The sequence below is a fragment of the Panthera tigris genome, chromosome A1 (genome assembly GCF_018350195.1).
Source record: "Panthera tigris isolate Pti1 chromosome A1, P.tigris_Pti1_mat1.1, whole genome shotgun sequence".
In the NCBI taxonomy this organism is placed as follows: Eukaryota; Metazoa; Chordata; class Mammalia; order Carnivora; family Felidae; genus Panthera; species Panthera tigris.
In genome coordinates, this window is record NC_056660.1 from 95951 (window position 1) to 119430 (window position 23480).

The window sequence follows — 23480 nt, forward strand, 5'->3', positions numbered from 1 at the left end:
AACATAAACAACACTCTAATAATCCCCTAATGAATTAAATCCACAACTTGAACCAATGACCCTGTCAACCCCTCAATGACTTAAAGACCTCACCCTATCCGTTACCCTTTGAGAGCTTGATGACCTCAAACTGGACTCCTGAGATACCCCCTTGAGTGACACCCCCAGAAATTCCTTCCATGACCTTGGTGAAGGGTGGGCTAACCCATCTACCCAGGGGGGACCCCTAGGCCCCTCTCTGCTTTCTCCAGCCTCCCCTTGGTGACCCGGGGAACTGGGTCACCAAGTTGTCCTTTGGCCTTTTCCTGCCTATTTTCTGAAGGTGAGGCAAAACGGAGAAGCTCTTTGAAAGCGTTGAGAACATCTCCCCTCCCTCCCCCTCCAACCCACTTCTATGTGGTCAGTTCTGTTTCCCGGCAGGTTTATGCGGGTTGAGATCCTTGAATTAAGACTGGTTGTTTGCTTCCCCAGCTCCTCTTAGCCTGACCCAGAAAACGGAACCTCAGGAAATACGGAGATACAGAAGCATCCACTTCCATTAGGTCTTTCTCACAGCACGGGTGCACAGGTGTCACCCATCCCCCCCACCCCCGCAACCTCCTGCGACCTCTCTCGGGCCCCGCCAGAGCGCACGGGCGAAGAACACCCCCAACCCAGGGTCCTCGAGGCAAGAGTGGCAGCTCGATCTCGGCGACCGTGTCCGCTCACAACTGCAGCACCACTCCGGCTCGGAGCCCAGTCTATGTCTCAGGGAGACCCGACGGGGGAGGCCAGGCGAGAACGAATGGCCATCTACCGAACGCGGGCACTCGGAAGGTTGGCCCCGGGCTTCCAAGCAAGAGGAAGCGTCCGCGGGATTGTGCGGTGTCACCCGACGTGCCCCGCGCGCAGACCAAGCGAGGCGCGGGCGCCGGACTCGGTCCCGCCGCACAGCCGCAGGCGACCCGCCGCGCTGGCTGCTACGGGTCCCGGGGCCTGCGGGCGCTACCAGGGCGAGCTCCGGACGCCTTGGCCGAGGGGCGCGCCCTGCTGGCTGTCGCGCGATTCCATTGGGTCGCAAGGCCGGAGGCGGGGCCTCCGCCGCCAGCCGCGCCTCCAGCATGCTGGCTACTGGCTACTGGCTCGGGGCTCAGTCCTCCGACACGACGTAGCTAGCCCGCGGCGTCTGAGCCGCAGGTGGGACGTGGCGCGGAGCGAAGCGTCCGGGAGCAGCTGGAGGCGGGCTGCCGGGAGGGGGTGGCCCTTGCCGGCGAGTTCAGCGTGAGCGGGCGAGAGCGGACCGCCAGACGGTGCGCTTCGGCTCCTAGTCCTGGACTGTCTGGAGGTCTGCCCTCCTTCCGTCTCTCCCTCTGTCGGCGTCCGGGGCTGTCTCCCGGCCTCGAGGTAAGTTGTTCTCTCCCCAGCACGGCTCTGTCACTCTCTCCCCTGTCTCTGTCTTCGCCCTCCGCCTGCAGGGCCCCAGAAGGCGAATCCACTAACTGCCTGGCTGGACCGCGCCCATCCCAGCCCTGGCTCTCCTGACCGCGTCTCGCTCCGGAACCGCGCACAGCCGTGGCTTCCGTGACCTCGTCCCGCTCCAGAACCGCGTACGGCCCTGGCTCTCATGACCAGGTCCCGCTCCGGAACCGCGCACACCCCTTCCTCCCGTGACGGCGTCCGACTCTGGAACCGCGCACACGCCTGGCTCTCATGACCTCGTCCGGCTCCGGAACCGCGCACACCGCTGGCTCCCGAGACCTCGTCCCACTCCGGAACCGCGCACACCCCTGCCTCCCATGACCGCATCCCGCTCCGGAACCGCCCACACTCCTGGCTCTCGTCACAGCGTCCCGCTTCTGAACCGCGCACGCCCCTGGCTCTCGTGACAGCGTCCCGCTCCGGAACCGCGCACACTCCGGGCTCCCGTGACCTCGTCCCACTGCCGGGCTGGGCAGCAGCAGAAGACGGCGCAGCAAGGGCAAGCAGGCGCAGGCTCAAGCTGGAAGCTGATCACCAGGGCCTCTCTGGGAAGGAAACGGCTGGGGGAAGAGCGCAGAGGCCCCGCTGAGGCGGGTGTGGTCGCTGCGCTCTGATAGACGCTGTGGCCTCGGGTGCTTCACGTGGCCCCTCTGGCGTTGGTTTCTCCTCGGGTGAAATGCGGCCCTTGCCGACTAAAGGGGCGTGAGGAACTGGTGTAGGTTAAAAGAGCGCCTAGCACATCTTGAGCGCTCACTTTGTAGGCGTCTTTGTCACTAGTTATAAACACTCTCAACGTTACAGGGGGGAGGTGCAAGCCGTGCATAGGGAACGGTAATGCAGCATCGTAGGCATTTGGTAGGTGTTACTTATCATCTTCTGATTATGAGTAGCTGAGGAGGATAGTAATACAGTCGCCACTAATAACAATCTAACAGTAACAAGGTATCTGTAATATTTTGTTACATAAGTAATGTTATACGTTATAATTCGTATACAGTGTATATTGTTATATGTATCATATATCATGCTTGTTAAATACATACTACGTTACAGTTATTGTTTGCAATACAATACAATTGGGTGTATAGGGTAGATGCAGAGAGGTCTGAATGCCGCCCTCACTGTGCCGCTTCCGGGGGTGGGGGGGGGAGGGGACTTTTGCCAAGTCACTCAACCATGTGGTGGTGCCTCAGCTTTCTTACCTACGCGGTGGATACCTACGTATCCACTTGGGGAAGACCTGGCGATGACTCAATGCCGTTGGCACAGAGAAGGCGCGTGGCCACTACCATTAGCCCTGCACCGTGCTTTCCGGAAAAGTCTGCATTCGCCTGTCACAGGCCACGTGCTTTGTGTCCCTACAAGCCACTCTGTGCCCTAGGACTTTGATCTGGTTCCTCTTTTCCTTCTCCCTCCCCTGGTCTGCTTGGTGTGCCTCCCAACCAGGACATCCAGGCCTGCTTAGCCACATGGAAGACTGAGCCTGTGCACTCCACCCAGGCTGGCAGTCGGCCAGGGAATGTGAGGAAAAACCACCACAAAGATGTGCTTCCATGTAAGTCGGGGCTTTCAGGAGTAGATGGGGCTCTGCACCCACCCCTCACCGCAGCACAGTCCAGTCCACCCCAGTTTGCTCCCAGAGCACTCCCTCCCAGGTCCTTGCCAATCCTTGCAGTGGCTGCCTTTCTTTCTTTTGTTCTTTTAAGTTTATTTTTATTTATTTTGAGAGAGACAGTGTAAGCAGGGGAGAGGCAGAGAGAGAGAGAGAGGGAGAGAGAGAAAATCCCAAGCAGGCTCCATGCTGCCACCTGTGGGAGCCCCACTCCAGGCTCCACTGGAATTCACCAACTCTGAGACCATGACCTGAGCTGAAACCAAGAGCGGGAGGCATAATGAACTGAATCACCCAGGCACTCCCGTGGCTGCCTTTCTCCTGAGCAGCTCATGAGTGTACCTAGGTGGACCCCTGCTGCGTGTGCAACATCCCTGCTGGCTTTCATCCAGGAGGCTGTCAGGGGCTTGGTGCCTTTTCTCATCTCTCCCACTGGCAGATGATCAGGCACCAGTGGTCCTGTCCCTGCTCCAGGAGGAGGGACACGGCCACTACATCAATGGCAACTTCATCCAAGTCAGGCTGGGAGTCAGGGACAGGGTGGACATGGTGGGGGTGACAACAGGATCTGGGTGGTGAACTTAGCCTTTATCAGGGAGCAGACGGAAGCCGGGCCTATATTACCACACAGGGACCCCTGCCTCACCCCTTGCTAGACTTCTGGCGCCTGGTCTGGGAGTTTGGGTTCAAGGTTAGCTTTGGGGGGGCGGGGGGAGCTAACATTCTGAGTCCTCCCTTGGCCTTGTTTTTCCTGTCCCCAATCATTCCTCTCTCCCCTTATCTTTCGTGTCTCCGTGATCCTAAAGGCATGTCGAGAAATGGAGAATGGGCAGGTAGGTGTTCTCAGCTCTCTAGGATGCATTTCCTTGTGCAGGGAGAAGGTGAGAGAAATCTTGCTAGCACCTCCCTAATGCTAGTACTGAAAGGCCCAGTTCTTGGAGTGACTCCACTATTGCTCTTTAATTTTTTTGTCGCTGTCTTTCGTCTTATTCATGGTGCTTATCCCTGCAGTGTTCACAACCCCTCTACTGCTGGGCTTCCCACCCCAAATCTGCACCATAGACCATCAGGTCCTATACTCTGGCTTCCCTGGTACAGCTCTGATGTCTTTTTGCCTCTCCTTCCTTCACTCTGCTCTAGCCAGTTTGGCCTTTGCTGTTCCTCAGATGTGTCAGGGATGGCTCTGCCTCAGAGCCTGTGCCTTGGCTGTTCCCTCTGCCTGGAACATTCAAGGCTACTTCCTCCATGAGACCTTCCTGGATCTTACATCATTTAAAACTCCCAGAACTCCCACTCTCCTTCCCTGTCCTATTTTCCTTTTTGCCTCACAGTTCTTCCCACTTCTAGCATACAAGGTAATCTACACAATGTTTATTCTCCATCTTCCTGATAAGAAGGAAAGTCCAGGAGGGCAGGGATCTTTATTTTGCCTGTTAGCATAAATTAGTTCCTCAGTAAACATATATCAGCATCGAAGGCACATGATTCTGCATTCTGGCCTGCATGGACAGGGTTGTGGGGTGGGTAAGTACTGCCCCGGGCGAATGGCTGATCATGGAGTATGCACAATCTGTAGTGACGTCCATTTTTCATTCCTGACTTTGGTAATTTGTGGTCGGTGTCTGCCACTCCTTAAGTCAGTCTGGCTAGAGTGAAGATGAGCAAACTTTAGCTGTTGTAGTAGGTCTGTCTTGCAGCCTTTTTCTTTTTTTTCTTGTAAATAAAATGTGTTAGAATATAGCCACACTCATATGTTTATATATCATGTGTACCTGCTTTCATACTACAATGGCAGATTTCAGTAGTTTCAAGATGGGTAGATTGAATGGCTCACAAAGTGTAAAGTAGTTATGTATTATCTGGGCCTTTATAGGAAATGTTAGCCATCTCTGGGCCAGAGGTTTATCAGCTGTATTAATTTTTTTTCAAAGAAGCAGCTTTGGGTTTTACTCATTTTCTTTATTTTTTTCATTTCCTATTTCATTAATATCTTCTCTTCTTCATTTTTCCTTCCTAAAGGTTATTTAGGTTTAACTTGCTCTTATTTTCCTAATTTCTTAAATTTGCATCATTGATTTGAAATTTTTCTTTTTTTTATGTATAAGCATTTAGTGTTATTCACTTTTCTTTAAGCTTTAGCTACATCTCCCAAACGTGATAAGTTGTGTCTTCTCCAATTAGTTCAAAATATTTTCTAATTTCCCTTGTGATTTCTTCTTTGACTCGTGGTATTTTACCACAGTTGTTCTTAGTTTCCAAATATTTGAGGATTTTCCCATATATCTTCCTGTTATTTTTAGTTAATTCCACTGTGGTCAAGGAACAACTTTATATGATTTCAATCTTTCTAAATGTACTGAAACTTGTTTTATGGCTATGAATATGGTCTATATTGGTAAATACTCTGGCACTCAGAAAGAATGTGTGTTCTGCTTTTGTTGGGCGGAATGATCTATAAATATCAAGTCAGTCAAATTTACTGTGTCTTTGTTGAAAGACATTTTAATATTTGTGTATCTTCATTGTGTTTTATAAATCTTAACTGATTACTTTTCTCTAAATGTTCTATCAATCGCTGAGAGAGGAGTGAAGTCTCCAGCTGTTCTATAATTGACAATTAGTATAATGTTATTTAAGTCTTATGTTTTGTATGGCCTTTTCGGAGGGGGTCTACTTGCCTTATTATTTGCTGAAATAATATTGAAATTTTCTAATTTTAAAATTATCTGGTTTGTCTTTTCAGTTCTGTCAGTTTCTGCTTCAGTTATTTTAAAAATCTGTAATTGAGTACATATACAGTTAGGATTATGTCTTCCTGATGAATCAATCCCTTTTCCAATATGTAAGGTCTCTTTTTATCTCTGATAATATTCCTTTTTCTGAAGTGTACTTTGATATTAATACAGCCATTTAAGTTACTCAGGTGTGCATATCTTTTTCCATTCTTTTACTTTTTAGAAAAATCTATGTTCATCCTCATTTTTATTTTTTTGAGTTTATTTATTTATTTTGAGAGAGAGAGAGAGTGTGTGTGTGTGTGTGTGTGCGTGCATGGGGGAGGGGCAGAAAGAGAGAGAAAGAGAATCCCAAGCAGGCCCTGAGTTCTCAGCGCAGAGCCCCACTGTGGACTTGATCTCACTAGACGTGAGATCATGACCTGAGCCAATATCAAGAGTCAGATGCTTAATAGACTGAGCCACCCAGGCACCCCCATCATTATTTTTAAAGTGTCATGTAGGTGGCATATTGTAGGGACTTACTTTAGTATTCAGTCTGACAATTTCTGCCTTTAATTGGAGTATTTAGTTGTTAATATAATTATCAGTAATGTTGAATTTAAACCTACCATCTTTCTGTTTTCTATTTGTTCCATCTGTTCTTTGTCCCTTCATTCTTCTTCTCTGTCTTCTTTCAGACTGAGAATTTTTATGAATTCATTTCATAGTCATTATTGACTTATTAGCTATACCTCTTTGTATTATGTACTTAGTGGTGGCTTTGGAGTTTACAAGTTAGGTCTAATTTATCACAGTAAATAATATTATACCATTTCATTTAAAATAAAAGAACTTTAGCATATTTCAATTTTCCCATTCCATGTTCACGTTATTGTTGCCATAGGTTTTAATTCTAAATATGAAATACTCTACCATACACTGCTATTATTTTTGCTTTAGGTTATCTTTTACTTAATTTTTTAATTTTTTATTTTAACTCCAGTGTAGTTAGCATACAGTGTTAGTTACAGTGTACAACATAGTGATTCAAAAATTCTATACGTTACTCAGTGGTCATCAAGATAAGCATACTCTTAATCCCTTTTACCCATTTTACCCATTCCCCCTTCCCCACCTCCCCTCTGGTAATCATCAGTTTGTTCTCTATATTTGAGTCTGTTTTATGGTTTCTCTCTTTTTTTTTCTTCGTTCATTTGTTTTGTTTCTTAAGTTCCACGTGTGACTGAAATCATGTGGTATTTGTCTTTCTCTGACTGACTTACTTCGCTTAGCACTGTACCCTCTAGATCCATCCATGTTGTTGCAAATACCAAAATTTCATTCTTTTCTGTGGCTGAATATCTTCCTTATCTATTCATCTATTGATGGACACTTGGGCTGCTTCCATAACTTGGCTATTGTAAATAATGCTGTAATAAACACAGGGGTGCATATATCATTTTGAATTAATGTTTTCATATTCTTTCATATTCTCAAATACCAAGTACTGCGATTACTGGATCATAGGGTATCATGTCATCTGCTAATAGTGAAAGTTTGACTTCTTTCTTACCAATTTGGGTGCCTTTTATTTCCTTTTCTTTCTGATTGCTGTGGCAAAATTAAAACCTTCTGTACAGCAAAGGAAACAACAACAAAACTAAAGGGCAACCTACACTGAATGGGAGAAGATATTTGCAAATGGCATATCCAATAAAGAGTTAGTATCCAAAATATATAGAGAACTGATGCAAGTCAACAGCCAAAAAACAAATAATCCAATTAAAAAATGGACAGAAGGCATAAACAGACATTTCTTTTTCTTTTCTTTGAATTTTAATTTAAATTCTAGTTAGTTAACATATAGTGTAATATTGGTTTCAGGAGTTAATTTAGTGATTCGTCACTTACATATAACACACAGTGCTCATCATAACAAGTACCCTCCTTAATACCCATCACCCGTTTAGCCCATCTCCCCACCCACCTCCCTCCATCAATCCTGAGTTTGTTTTCTATAGTTAAGAATCTCTTATGGTTTGCTTCCCTCTCTCTTTTCCCCCCTTCCCCTATGTTCATCTGTTTTGTTTCTTAAATTCCACACATGAGTGAAATCATATGATATTTGTCTTTGTCTGACTTATTTCACTTAGCATAATACACTGTAGCTCCATCCATATCATTGCAAATGGCAAGATTTCATTCTTTTTGATGGCCAAATAATATTCCATTTTATGCATATACCCCATCTTCTTTATCCATTCATCAGTCGATGGACATTTGGGCTCTCTCCATAGTTTGGTTACTGTTGACAATGCTGCTATAAATATCGGGGTGCATGTACCCCCTTGAATATGTATTTTTGTATCCTTTGGGTAAATACCTACTGGTGTAATTGCTGGGTCATAGGGTAGTTCTATTTTTAACTTTTTGAGGAACCTCCATCCTGTTCTCCAGAGTGGCTGCACCAGTTTGTGTCCCTACCAACAGTACAAGAGGGTTCCTCTTTCTCCACATCCTCACCAACATCTATTGTTTCCCATGCTGTTAGTTTTAGCCATTCTGACAGGTGTGAGGTGGCATCTCATCGTGGTTTTGATTTGTATTTCCCTGATGATGAGTGGTGTTGAGCATCTTTTCATGTGTCTGTTAGCCATCTGGATGTCTTCTTTGGAAAAATGTCTATTCATTCCTTCTGCCCATTTTTTAGCTGGATTATTTGTTTTTTGGGTGCTGAGTTTGATAAGTTCTTTGTAGATTTTGGATACTAACCCTTTATCAGATATGTCATTTGCAAATAACTTCTCCCGTTCCGTAGGCTGCCTTTTAGTTTTGTTGAGTGTTTCCTTTGCTGTGCAGAAGCTTTTTATCTTGATGAAACACTAATACTCCGTTTTTGCTTTAGTTTCCCTTACTTCCAGTGATTTGTCTGGTAAGAAGTTGCTCCCGCTGAGGTCAAAGAAATTGCTGCCTGTATTCTCCTCTCTGGTTTTGATGGTTTCATGTCTCACATTTAGGTCTTTCGTCCACTCTGAATTTATTTTTGTGGATCCAGTTTCATTCTTCTGCATGTTGCCGTCCCATTTTCCCAACACCATTTGTTGAAGAGACTGTCATTTTTCCATTGGATATTCTTTCCTGCTTTGTTGAAGATTAGTTGACCATATAGTTATGGGCCCATTTTTGGGTTTTCTATTCTGTTCCATTGATCTCTGTGTCTGTTTTGTGCCAGTACCATACTGCCTTGATTACTATAGTTTTGTAATATAGCTTGAAGTCCAGAATCATGGTGCCTCCAGCTTTGCATTTCTGTTTCAGTATTGCTTTGGCTATTTGGGATCTTGTGTGGCTCCATACAAATTTTAGGATTGTTTGTTCTAGCTCTGTGAAAAAATGCTGTTGGTATTTTGATAGGGATTGCATTAAATATGTAGATTTCCTTGGGTATAGACATTTTAACAATGTTTGTTGTTCCAATCTGTGAGCATGGAGTGTTTTTCCAGTTTTTTGTGTCCTCTTTCATTTCTTTCATAAGCCTTGTATAGTTTTCAGAGTACAGATCTTTTACCTCTTTGGTTAGGCTTATTTCTAGGTATCTTATGGGTCTTGGCACAATTATAAATGGAATCAATTCTTTGATTTCTTTTTCTGCTGCTTCATTATTGCTGTATAGAAATGCAATAGTTTTCTGTACATTGATTTTATATCCTGTGATTTTGCTGAAATACGTTCTGGCAATATTTTTGGTGGAGGCTTTCAGGCTTTCTACATGGAGTATCATGTCATCTGCAAATAGTGAAGGTTTGACTTCTTCCTTGCCAGTTTGGCTGACTTTTGTTTCTTTTTGTTATCTGATGTTCCTTTTATCCCCAGTCTTTTTTTCTTTTTTCCACTTTAAATAGTTTCTATTGCTATGTCGTCATGGTCTTTTTTTAACCGTTTCTTCTATGTCTAATCTACTATTAGACAGTGAATTTTTTATTTTATGTATTTTATTTTTCCTCTCTAGAAGTTCCATTTAGGTCTTCTTTATACCTTTTGTTTCACTTTCATCATGTTCATGTTTGCCTTTTCATCTTCAAGTATAATTAAAATGTTTTTAAAAACTGTTTAAAGGTCTATTCTTTCCTCATCCCTACCAGATCTTGTCTTCACTGATTTTTCTCCTGGTTAAGGATTTTGTTGTTTGTTAGTGTGTCTAGTAAATTTTTATCGGACGCTTGACATTTTTAATTTTACACAGGTCACCGTTGGATTTTATTGTCTTCCTTTAAAGAGTGTTGGACTTTTTCTGGAGGGTAGTTACTTTTTGATGTTTGATCATTTTAAGGTTTGTTTTTAAGCTTTTGTAGGGCAGGTCTAGAGTGGCCTTTATTCTGGAACTAATTTCACTCTACTCCTAAAGTGTGGTCTTTTTTTGGTTCCCTACTGAATGCCCTTATAGTCAGTCAGGTCTCTCCACTCAGGCTGGAAGGAATGTAAATTATTTCTGTCCCATTATGAACATTGCAGGGAATGTTCATCTTATAGGTTCCTAGTTATTCTCCTTTCTTGGGAAGTTATTCTTGCCTAGTTTCATGACGTATTTGCTCAGATTATTACTCAGCTAAAAATAGTCAAGGGGACCATATGCAGACTTCTGGAGGTTTGTTTGTTTACTTTTGTTTGTATATCTCTGTTCTTTCCAGGACTCTGCCCTTCAAATTCTAGCTGCCTTCTCCTCCCTTAGCCATAGTCTCTGGCTCCTCAACTCGGTGGGATCTCTGGACTCCCCATGTCCTGCAGCCTGGTGACTGCCTCTAGGGAGTAAGCTGGAGTAGTCATAAGATTTAACCCATGTGTTTCCCTTTGTTCAGTGATCACAATCCTGCAATGCCTGTGGTCCAATGTCTGAAAATAGCGGCTCATAAAAAACATATCCAGTTTTTTAGTTGCTTACAGTATGAGAATATTCTGGCCTGTCTTCCTCCTGCATAGTCAGAAGCTCAAGTCACCACTACGTCTGTGTGTGTTTAATCTGACAAGGCTCTGCCAGCTGGCCTGCACTATAGCTGCAGCTGTCTGTGCTTCCAGCAGCAATGCCTGAGGTGTCCTGTGGGAGTGTGGACGTAATGAGCTAGAACTCTAAAGCAGACTGCCCCTCTTCATTCCTTGCCCTTTCTCCCTTACCTTTTTGAAGAAAAAGTGTGAGCGTTACTGGGACCAAGAACAGGAACCACTACAGATTGGACTATTCTGCATCGTGCTGGTAAGCTGGAGCAGAGGTGGGAACAGTGTTTTATGGAGTCTTGAATGTTAGGGAGGTTTCACAGAAGATTCTCAGGATGGAAGCCTTTTGGGCTGAGCCTGAAAGGATGAACAGTTTTCCCACAGCCCCCTCACACTTATTAGTATGCAAATAGTCAGAACTCAATACATGCATTCATTTTGCATTTTAACTATGAGCATGATTATCTTTGTTATACAAATGTGCCTTGTTAAGTTCTTAAAATCCTTATTTCCCTTAATATTTCAAAAGTCAGGAAAATCTGTCACCTCAAGTCATACATACAGTTGGTACATGAGAAGTGCAATAAAACTCTTGTAGAACAAAAGAAATCTCTTTTTTTCACTATAAATGAGCTTTCTGGGGTGTTTAATCATATTTCTTCTTTCCCTCCTCCATCAAATGTTTCCTTCAGGAAAGCCATGGGGGATGTTTGAGCTGAATGCCTTTTAAAAATAATGTTGTTTGACTTTGATTTTTAATCAGAAATGTTTTGTTTTCTGTAAATGTCTTTTGGCACCTGTAGTCTTTGTTCTCCCTTCTCTTCCCACCTGCCCCACATCCTCAGACAAGGGAGACATGGCTGAACACAGACATCATACTCAGGGCACTTTAGGTCACCTTTCAGAAGGTACTGAAAAGGGAGGAGGAGGCTCCCATATGGGGAGAGCTGTTTTCTGTCTCCATTTTCTCATCTGTCAAATGGGCATTAGCAATAGTACTTGTCTTCTCAGTTATTATCTGTTGGATTTAAATGAAAGATGTTTAGAATTGAGCCTGACATGTAGTAGGTACTCATAAATTTTTTTTTTTTAATTATTTGTCCCTCTTTTCCTGTGTTTCAAGAATGCTGATCTGTGTACCAGCTGCAATATATGTCCTGGCCAGACAGAGGAGTCACTAGCAATCCTGAACATGTGCTCACCATGGCGAAGGAAGCCCATCACCTCCAGGGATATGGCCCCAGGCCCCTCTGTGTCCACTGCAGGTTCAAGAAATGGGTTTTACGGGAGTCTGGTGAGACAGAGGTGATTGGGAGTGGGGGAGGGAGGCAGGGAGGCCAGTGCAGAACCTGGAGCCCGTCTTGCAGTTTGAGTGCCTCTTTTTTTTTTTTTTTAATACAACATTTATTGTCAAATTGGTTTCCATACAATACCCAGTGCTCATCCCAACAGGTGCCCCCCCAATGCCCATCACCCACTTTCCCCTCCCTCCCACCAGCCATCAACCCTCAGTTTATTCTCAGTTTTTAAGAGTCTCTTATGGTTTGGCTCCCTCCCTCTCCAACTCCCCCCCCTTCCCCTCCCCCATGGTCTTCTGTTAAGTTTCTCAGGATCCACATAAGAGTGAAAACATATGGTATCTGTCTTTCTCTGTAGGACTTATTTCACAGAGAGCATAACACTCTCCAGTTCCATCCATGTTGCTACAAAAGGCCGTATTTCATTCTTTCTCATTACCAAGTTGGATCCCATTGTATATATAAACCACAACTTCCTTATCCATTCGTCAGGTGATGTACATTTAAGTTCTTTCCATAATCTGGTTATTGTTGAAAGTGCTGCTGTAAACACTGGGGTACAATTGCCCCTATGCATCAGCACTGAGTGCCTCTTGAGAAACCTGAGGCTACACTGCTCACACCACGTCAACTGAAATTTAGCATTTATTGGGCACCGACTGCCTGCTGGGGAGTAAGCACACAGTTGATGCTCAACAAATGTAAACAACTAAAAAGCGTTTTCTTTTAAATTGTAATTGGGGGATTCTGAGAATCAAAATGTGCTGCAGGGGATCCCCAGTTAGGACCCTCACTGAAAACCCCAAATGCCTCATACAAGAGGGGTTGTGGGCAGGTCCTGACCCAGCTTACTCTTATTCTTGCTTGTCAGTGCAGGTTGTGGGTGAACAGGTGTCCCGTGCACTGTGGATTAAACAGGTGCTCTTGACCCAGGTATGAATAGGGCATGTGTGCTTGGGTGCAGTGCAGGCCCCATGGCCACCAGGTCCTGCTCATGTGTCCTCTTTCTCCGCCCCACATGATCCCACCTAACTGCAGCCTCTTTGGCGTGGTCTTGGAGATGAGAAAGCAGCGGCCTGTAGCTGTGCAGACAAAGGTGAGAGCCTTAGTCTCCTCAATTCAAGGACACATGCCTCTTCCTCTTGTCTTCCCTTTTTGATGATTCTTCTTCCCCCACGAGGAGGAGTACAGGAACAGGAACCTGGTGGTTCAGAAGTTCTTCTCAGCACTCCAAACCTCCAGCCCCCTTTACCAGAACTTCAAGGAGGTACCAAGGCCTCCTGCCTACTGTCTTCCTGTCCACCATCAAACACCCTCAGAGACTAGGACCAGAGCAGAGGTCTGTGGACACCATCACTGCAGCATCTAGCCCCTGGACTCCCTCTGGGAGCAGGGACTGACTATGATAACTACCTTTGTTCTCCTCCTTGTGACCTTATCAGACTCCGCCTCAGCTTACCCCCCAGAGTCCATGGTGACTTCCATCAGGGGTCTGGCAACTTTCCTCCACGCCTCACAGCCTTCGCCTCCTGTCCTTCCCCAGAATCGTACCCCACTCTATGACGACGCCCTTTCCTTCCGGATCCTTCCCACCACACGCCATTAGCCTGGTGAGGTCCTCAGGCACCCAGCCCTATCTCCTCATTCTTCCCTTTCCAATTTCTCATGCCCAAGGTAACCCTTTCCTCACCCTTTCAACACCGGCCCCTTCCCTGCTGTTCAATTTACCAAACATTCACTGGCTCGCTCTTTGCCTGCACTCTGGGAACCTGCCCCAAGACGACACTTTGATCCCAGAGATCTCATTGCCTCTGCTTCTAAGGCTCGCCTCAATGTTAGCCGTTTCCTTGCTTCCCCGGTCATTAACTTAGCAAATATTTCTTGATGCAGCCCACTTGTCAGGCGTCGTGTCAGGTGCTGGGGGCACAGACCCAACCTTCCTTTGCAGCAGAGATGTCACCCCTCCTCTTTAAGACTAGCTCTCCATCTTGAGGCCGTCCCTCCCTCCCCTCTACAAGCCACTTCCTCATTCCTTTATTCAAACATCTGCACGACAGGACCACCCCGCAATACCAATACGCTGCGCCCTCCACCCGCCAGGCTGGCCCCTTCCCTCCATCCACCTAACTAGCCGGGCCCTCCGGACGCACAGCGAGACGCCCCTCACCCAGAGGCCCCTCCCTCTCGCCTCGGAAACCCGCCCGCTCCCCCGCTCCCGACCCGCCAGCAGCCTCGGGCGGGAAGGAAGCGGGCGGTTTGCGCGCCGCGAGCGCTCCCCACCCCCTCCTTCCTCGAGCTCGGCGTCTTCACTTCCTCCCCGCCCGCCTGCCCGCCCCGCCCGCAGGAGCATCTCGGCGCCCGGGTCCCCGGCTCCCGCTATGGCCGACACCGACACGTACGCGGTGGTGCAGAAGCGCAGGGCGCCCCCGGGGCCCGAGGCGGGGGCGCGGGGGCGCGGCGCGGAGGAGGCGCCGCTCTACAGCCAGGTGCTGCCGCGCGCCCGGCGGCCGCAGGCGCGCGCAGAGGAGGCGCAGGGGGCGCCGCCCGGGCGCGGTGAGTCCGGGCCGCCGGGGTGTGGGCTGGGAGGGCCGGCGCCCGCCTGCTCCTGCCCCAGACGGCGTGTGGCCGGTGTGGAGGGCCCCGCGGCCTCGAGGACCCCCGCCCCTAAGGCCGGCCTGGTCACGGCCAAGGCTGACGTCGGTGCCTCTCCGGCCGCGCCTCTGGGACTGTTGCCCGCCCCGGCTCGGCCGGAAGTGCCCCAGGCCTAGCCGTGGCCCTAAGTCTGGGTCCGTTTCTCTGGCGACACCAGCTCGTCCGGACGGAGGTGGCCTTTGGCCCCGCCCCTACCACGCCGGCCCCCAGGCCCCCACCCCCAACCCCTGGGAGCTTGGAGGATGAGGCTCTGCCCCGGGTGGGTTCCAGAGCTCCACGGGGCTGCCTGAATCGATCCGTGGGGGTGGGGGTGGTTTTCTGCCCACAGTTCTGGCTGACCAAAGCCCCGCTGGGCCTGACGCCTACGAGGACGTGGTGGATGGAGCTCAGACCGGTGGGCTAGGTAAGTCAAAGCCTGGGTTGCTGGGATACCGCAGCTTGGACTGAAAACCAGGTGTTGGGGGTTTAGCGATAGTGGCATGGGGCTCCCGCTCTCCGAGTCCTGTGGATGTGGCTGCAGTAAATCACAAGGGCCTGAAGGCTTGAGGATGACCTTCCACACATGTCCACACCTCAGCTTCTCCACGAAACCCACGGTGCCCTTCTTCCAGGCTTCAACCTGCGCATTGGAAGGCCTAAAGGGCCCCGGGACCCCCCTGCTGAGTGGACCCAGGTGTGAGTGCTGCACCCCTGCCTGCCTGTTGCCCCACATGGGCACCTGGACTGCTGACGGCCATTCTCTGCTGTGCGAAGTGTTGGGAATGGGAATGATGGTCCTGGATCAAAATAAAAGTTTCTCAGGGTGGAAATATGGGGCTTTGCCCCAGTGATTATAGCATTCAGGGCCTGAGGCTGGGGGAGGTAGCTGGGAGATAATGGCTAGTGAGACCACACTGAACAGATTCAATAATAAACATCAGGATGGGCCCAACCCCAGGGTACTAGGCAAGTTCCCCCAGGTGTGAAAGAGAAGATGGACAGATGGGCTTCTGGAAACTGCCCCCATCACCACATAATGGACTAGTCATCTCAGTATCTGAGTCTCCCTCGCTCAGACATTCAGCTGGACACAGAGAAATGGGTGGGCCCTAAAAAGGACTGCTGGCTGCTCCTCCCTGCCCCCCACCATTTGGACAGATCCACGCCAGGCATAATAACCAAGCAGACTGATTTCAGACAGGTAAAAAATCTCCAGATGGGTTACACAGTCAGATGGGCCCCCAATCAGGACAAATACATAACCATACACCTAGACAGCCAGATTTCAGAGGACAGTCCACAGCCGGATGGATGGACCTCCAGTCAGATTAATCAACCAACACCTTGACAGATCACGCCCAGCAAGAGAAACCATCAAAAAGACCCCTCTCCCAGATAGGCAGCTAGCCAGATACCAGTCAGATGGACCCCTAGGTGGACAGACTCCCAGACAGACATAAGCAAATCCTTAGCTGAACAGACACACAGACATCCTCTTAGCTAGACAGACCCACCCCCAAGTGGGCAGACTGACAGACCTAGTCAAACAGACTCCCAAGTAGCCAGATGGACTCCTAGCCAGCCAGATAGACCCTTGATTGCACAGACACCCCAACCAGCCAGACAGCCTTCCAACCAGGCAGATAGGTGGACTTCTAGACGAGTGGTTAGTCCCCACCAACTCATCAATTCCACAAAGCCCACAATTTAGCGGACAGATTGATGCACCACCATCTGGGAAGACTTCCAGGTAGATCCCCAAGCAGTCAGCAGGCCAGAAAAGTAGATGGACCCTCAGGTAGATAAGCATCCTAAGCTAGACAGATGGCCCACTGTCCAGACCATCTACCAGCCGGGTGTACGTTGCAAATCAGCAGGTCGTTTGAATAGGCTAGATCCCTGCTAGCCCATAGGGCCCCATTGGATGGATGAACTTCTAATCAGACACATGACAGATGACCCCAGCCAGACAGTGAGACACTATGCCCAGTTAGAGATAAACGGACCCCCAAGCCAAGCTGGACAGATAGAACCCAAACCAGAGGAACAGGTGGACCCCCATCTGGAGAGATGAATGCACCCCCAACAAGTCAGACCCTATTTAGACAGACCCTAGTCAGATAGAAAAACCCCAAACCAGGCTGATTCTGAGCTGCTCACAGAGACCCCTAGCCAGACAGACCCCCAGCCATTGAACTGGATGCCAGATGCACCAGTTTGGCACAAATCTATGGCTAGTGAGACAGACATCTAGCCTCACAGACAGATGGACTGACCCCAGACTGACAGATCAGTCTGTAGCCAGATCGGCTGATAAACCTCCAAGTAGATAGCTGGATAAATGAACTCCAGACAGACTGAATCTCAACTTCACAAGATCCTCAGGAAGACCCCTGGCTAGACACAACCACAGACCCTCGGCCAGAAGGATTGCAGCCAGACAGATCTCCAACTAGGCAGGTAGACACTCTGTGAGCCAGAGAGATCTCCAGCTGGACAGACAAAAATGAGCCACCCAGACAAAACAAACAGTCCTTCATCAAGATAGATTTTAAACCAGACAACCCCAGGTGGACAGAAAGACGAGTAAATTTATACTTGATGCTCCTAAACCCTGATCTTGCTCTGTGAACCTCTCTCTCCATCTTATCTTCCTAACAATGTCTAGTTCATTCAGGTGGATTCCCAGCCACTCTTCCCCAGCACAGTGCCCTCCCAAGGCTATTGGAAAGTATCCTGTGTCTGTGATGAGCATGGGCCACTGAGGCCTTCACCTGCCGCCTGCCACCTGCCCAGCCACACCCACACCGCTCACAGTTACTGTGAGAATTCAGTAAAAGAGAGAATATAAAGATTTAGTTCAGGAGCTTATGCTTGATAAATGTTAGACCATAATCATGTCTGGGCCCCTGTATTCAATATTGGTTCTGAGACAAGTCATTTGCCCTTTGAGTGTTGGTAAAAGGAAGTGAAACTTGCCTTGGTGCTTGCTGGCATTGGACTTAATTTGTCAAGTGCTGTAAGGTCTCTGCACAAGATGCAGTGAACCAGCAGAAGCCAGGAATTTGCAGAGAAACCTAGGGATTCCCCAGTTTAATGGGGAACGGGAGGCCAGCATCACCTGGAGTCCAAACTGTCAGGCAGAAATTGGAGCTGACCTTTATGGAAAGAGGCAGGAAGGGAGACCCAAGGCTGCTGGTAAAAGAGGAAAGTTGAGGTGTCATTTAGAGTATAAACTGGCCTCACCAGCCAGTTCATTTGGCTCCAGAGACCAGAAGGGGAAAAACAGCAGTATCTTGGAAGAGAAGCAGCCCATGGCAGAAGGAAGAGGCATATTTCCCTCCTCAGGGGAGGGAAATCCATGCCAATTAGAGTATTGGTCTCTGGGGTCTGTTTTGAGGCCAGTACCCACTCAGCCCAGTTTCCTGCCAGACACTATGACTATGGGGTACAGTAGACATTTGTAGGTAAGATTTTCTTATTGACTAAGTCTAAGGTTGAACTGTTTTTAATTCTTAGCTGCCCATTCAAGACTGAATGAAGGGTTTTCCTGCTTTGATTATCTGAGGAAGGTGATCAGCAACATAGAAAGTCTGTAGGCTTGCAAGGCAGAACATGCAGGAGAGTGTTGGGTGGGGCCATTTCCATATTTTATCTCATTTAATCTGTAAAATAATATTTATGAGTAAGTATTGCCACCGATCCCATTTTGCAGATGCAGAGGAGACTCAGAGAAGATGGCTGTTAGTTTGAGATTCACACCTAGATTTAGGTCTCACTGTTTGGTGGTATAGAAATATATGGCTCTTAGCTACAGAAGCCCTAAATCATTAAATGAATATAAATAGCTAGCACTGAGTGCTTGGTATGAACATGGCCTGAATGATTAATCTCCAGAGCAATTCATGCACACAGGTAAGTTTGTTATCCCCACTTTACAGAAGCCATGAATAACTGCAATGAACACAACATCATTTGATATGTCTTTAAGTTGGCCTGTATCATAGTGATTAATAGCTTGGATTCAGTCACTTACCAGTGCTATGATTTTGAGCAAGTTTTCAGTTTCTCTCTGGTTCAGTGAGTTTCCTACTCTGTAAATGGAGGAAAATGTTACTTTTATCACAGGGCTACCACACGAATGCTTAATCAGAGCAAGAGTGAATCTAGATTTTTTGTAACACACATAGAAAAGGAGATTTCTTATTTTTTCATGGATTATTCCCAAAATAAAACAATTCTAGATAGTCCTAGTCTTGCTTAGGAGTTGTATTTTAAGTCAGTGGGCAGAAAAATGGTTTACTCATCATAGGTTATTGAGATAAGTAGTCGTTTAGGAAAAAAGTTTGAGCCATACATCATACCTTAGAGCAGTACAGATCCTAAATGTATCAGATTTAAATATAAAATATTAGGGACGCCTGGGTGACTCAGCCAGTTAAGTGTCCAACTCTTGATTTCAGCTCACAGTTCGTGAGATCAAGCCCCAGATTGATTAGCGCAGAGCCTACTTGGGATTCTCTCTCTTCTTCTCTCTCTCTGCCCCTCCCCGAATCATGCTTTCTCTCTCTCAAAATAAATAAACATTAAAGTATATATATAACATATTTATATATATATAAAATATTAAACCATAAGTATTAGAAGAAATTATGGGAAATTTTCCTTATAATCTTAGACTGCAGCAGTCCTTGCTAAGTATGGAAAGACAAATCAGAAGCCCAAAAGAAATGTAAATAAATTTTAATACTTAAAAATATTTCAACCTCACAAAAATTACCATCAGCACAGTCAGAAAATGAATGACAAATGTGAAAAAAATTTACAACTGAGATCAAACAAAAGGCTAATTTTCTGACATATAAAAAGCTCCTAAGAACTAAGGCCCAAAGCTCAAAACAAACATAAGGTCAATATATGAATTATCTAGTAAGTGATAATTGTTTTATTTATTTTATGGCACATTTCTCTTATAATATACAACTTGGTCCAGGGGACATAAATACTTAGGAAAATATGAGAAAGATAAGTGTTTGTTAAGCCATACCAGCATTCAAATCAATTTCAGATGTTTTAATAACTGCAGACTGTCCAAACATAAACACAAAGTGCATTTGAAAAGTGATTTCAGTGGGATGCCATAGATTTCAAACATACCTACAGCCTTGTAACCTTGCTTTAAGGAAGACTTCTCCAAGAGATCTGTCCTGGGTCGCCTGGGTGGCTCAGTTGGTTAAGTGTCTGACTTTGGATCAGGTCATGATTTCATGGCTCATGAGTTCAAGCCCTGTGTTGCGCTCTGTGCTGACAGCCTGGATCCTGCTTCAGATTCTGTGTCTTCCTCTCTCTCAGCCCCTCCCCTGCTTCTGCATGTTCTCTCTCTGTCTCTCTCTCTCTGTCTCTCTCTCTCTCTCAAAAATAAACATTAGAAGAAAAAAGAGAGGTCTGTCTGTCTTTCTGTTCTGGGATTGACAACTGACAAGGTTAACAGGCTGACCGCCATGACCTCTTCAGCCCCAAGCGCTACTTCAAATACCAGAAATAAGAATTTGTATATTATTTCGCTTAACTTACACTAGAGAACAAGACCCCAGTTTTAAAAATTTCTGTGTTCCCCCATGGGTTTAGCAGAGTTTTGGGTCAGTGAATATTTATTGAAATTAATAAGAAAGGAAGACTGTTGGTGAGAAAGAGCTCTAAAGTATAACTGTGCCTGCATTTGAACAGAGCCTCAATTGGGGTTAGACAGGGCAAATGCTCTTATATTGAATACTTAAACAGAAAGAACTCAAAATGCTTTCCATGGGGCTTTGGCAAAGACCAAGGCTCTTGCTGTATATTTTCCATTATTCTGAATTGGAATGCATTACAATGTAAGTATTTTCTCCTCTGAGTTAATAAATACAGTTAGTAACTCCTGCAAAAGGGAGCAGCCACTTTTAAAGATGTCACTGAATGTAATGAAATTTAGTCAGAAGCAAATTAACTGGATGCCTTCCAAAAGTACATAAAAAGATATCAAGACTTTTACCTGCAAAAAGTAACTGGGGGCGGGGGCCTGGGTGGCACCTGGGTGGCTCAGTTGGTTGAGCATCTGACTTCGGCTCAGGTCATGATCTCCCGGTCAGTGAGTTGAAGCCCCACCTCAGGCTCTGTGCTGACAGCCTCTAAGTAACTAAGTTTGGAAGCTGGTTGCCAGGGAAACCAACCATATGATTAAAGGGTTGGAACATTCAGCCCCACCCCTGACCTGCTGTGAGGTGAGGTGAGGTGGTACCTGGAGATTATTAAATCCAGTCACCAATGGCCAGTAATTTAATCAGCCATGCCTACGCAATGAACCTTCAAAAACATCCCTGAACTGCCAGTTTGGATAGCTTACAGGCTCGTAGACCAGCATGCATCCACATTCTGGGATGGTGACACGCCCTAAACGCCATAGGGACAGAAAGTCCTACATTTGGGACTATTCTGGACCTCACTGTATGTATCTCTTCATTTGGTTGCTCATTCATATACTTTGTAATAAATCCTTAAACTAGTAAGTAAATTGTTATTCCTGAGTTATGTGAGCTACTCTACCAAATTAATGAAACCTAAGGAGGGGGTTGTGGGAACCTCCAATTTATAGCCAGTCAGCACAGGTAACAATGTAGACTTGAAATTGGCATCTCAAGGGGGCTCTTGAGAAGATGGTGGCATAGGAGGACGGTGGGTTCACCCTGTCCCGCTGATCACTTAGATCCCACCCACCTCTGCCTAAATAACCCAGAAAACCACCAGAAGACTAGCAGAACGGACTCTCTGGAGCCAAGCGTAGAGGCCCACGGAAGAGGGTAGGAAGGGTGGAGAGGCAGTGTGAGCTACACGGACTGGTGGGAGGGAGCTGGGGTGGTGGAGGGGCAGCCCGCCTGGCAAGGCAGAGCCCCTGAGTCTGACTTGCAAAAGCGGAGGGGCCGGACTGCGTGAGTTCTGACAGCCAGCGGGACTTAACATCTGGAATGTTAAAAGTCAACAGCTCTGCTCAGAGAGCGGGAGGGCGAGAGGACACTGGGAGGGAGAGGTGTTGAGCCCTGGAGGAGCTCAGCTCGGTGGGGGAACAAAGGCTCTGGCCAGCGCCATCTCCCTCTCCCATCCCCCAGCCGAAATCCCAAAGGGAACCAGTTCCCCTCACGAACTTGCTTGCACCATGCAAACACCCAGCGCTGTGCTTCTGTGGATCCATCCCTCCAACAGGTCTACCTGCCTCCCTCCCAGTGCTGCAGGGCCCCTCCCGCTGGGGACCACCAAGGGCAAAGCAAGCTAAGCCTGCCCCTCCCACCCCTGTGCACTTTGCGGATCCACCCTGGCTGATATGCCAGATCCCATCAAAGCAGCACCACAAGCCTGGCAGTGTGCAAGTAGCCCAGACAGGGGCCACACCACTCCACAGTGAATCCTGCCCCTGGGACAGGGGAAGATAAGGTACACACCAGTCTGACTGTGGCCCCAGCAGTGGGCTGGAGACAGACATTGGGTCTGACTGCGGCCCCGCCTGCAAACACAAGTTACTCCAGACAGCACAGGGGAAGAGCCCTGCAGTTCTGCACCATTCCAGGGACTATCCAAAATGACGAAACAGAAGAATTCTCCTCAAAAGAAACTCCAGGAAGTAGCGACAGCTAATGAATTGATCAAAAAACGATTTAAGCAATATAACGGAACAAGAATTTAGAATAATAGTCGTAAAATTAATCGCTGGGCTTCAAAAAAGTATAGAGGACTTTTGGAATTCACTAAGAACATGTATGAATCATATAAGAAAGCCCAAATGAGCTCATCCTAGCCTGGGATGCTTCAGGCCATGACATTACAGAGGACTCTGTGCTGATCCATGAGTACTACACGGGGAAGCCCCCAACCCCATTCACCTCATTGTGGACATGAGCCTTGAGATTGGCCATGTGAGCATCAAGGCCTATTTCAGCACTTTAATGGTGTCCCTGGGAAGACCAAGAGGGTGATGTTCTTACCTGTATTAGTGAAATATGCACATTATGACTAAACACATTGAGTTGAGCTGATCATGGAGTCCTGTTTTAGCCCCAACCAGGTGATCAGACACTCAAGCGACTTTCAGCAAGTATGAGGGACATCGGCTTGCATATAGGATGCCCTGAGCACAGTGTTGCAGTATGCAGAGGATGTGCTGTCTGGAAAGGTATCAGGTGACAATACTGTGGGCCACTTCTTGATGAGTCTGGTTAACTAAGTGCCCAGGATAATTCCCAATAACTTTGAGACCATGCTCAATAGCAACATCAATGACCTGTTGATGGTGATCTACCTGACCACTCTCACACGGTCACAGATTGTCCTCAGTGAGAAACTTGTAAACCTTCAAATGGGCCCTAAGCAGTACTCCTAGCAGGCTTGGCCACCCTAGGACCAGAATGGAGTGAAACAGGATGGTTTCCTCGTGGTTTGAGTCAGACTGAGTCAACTACTTGTGACTCTAAATAAACATAGCCTACCTTTGTAGATGAAGAGAGAGAGAGAAAGAGAGAGAGAGAGAGAAACTAGAATATAAAGGATTCAGCCCTAGAACTCTGCCAAATGGCAGGGGAGCAGCTGAAACTCACTCTGGATCAGAGGGACTAAGGAGTTCCATGATTACCATTTTCCCTCCACCATGACAGCATGGACAGGAGTAGGGTTTGGGCATCCTAGCTGGTCTACTGCCTCAGTGGGCCCCAGGCTCCTAGCCCATACCAACCACAGCCATCCTACCAAGGC

At 47.1% G+C, this 23480-nt stretch overlaps 1 protein-coding gene and 1 pseudogene across 1 annotated transcript; both read left to right on the forward strand.

Annotated features, from left to right (window-relative positions):
• The first annotated feature begins 784 nt into the window (after positions 1 to 784).
• PTPN18 (protein tyrosine phosphatase non-receptor type 18) lies at positions 785 to 19152 on the forward strand. Its single transcript, XM_042997829.1, is given in 15 exon segments — positions 785 to 1102; positions 1156 to 1383; positions 2905 to 3013; positions 3510 to 3586; positions 3666 to 3753; positions 3857 to 3903; positions 10967 to 11035; positions 11622 to 11691; positions 11906 to 12041; positions 12946 to 12979; positions 13060 to 13170; positions 13255 to 13413; positions 14054 to 14627; positions 15055 to 15129; positions 15338 to 19152. Coding segments are annotated over 15 exon segments (2163 nt in total). The 3' UTR covers positions 15406 to 19152.
• On the forward strand, positions 15602 to 23112 carry LOC102957609 (annotated as a pseudogene).
• The last annotated feature ends 368 nt before the right edge of the window (positions 23113 to 23480 follow it).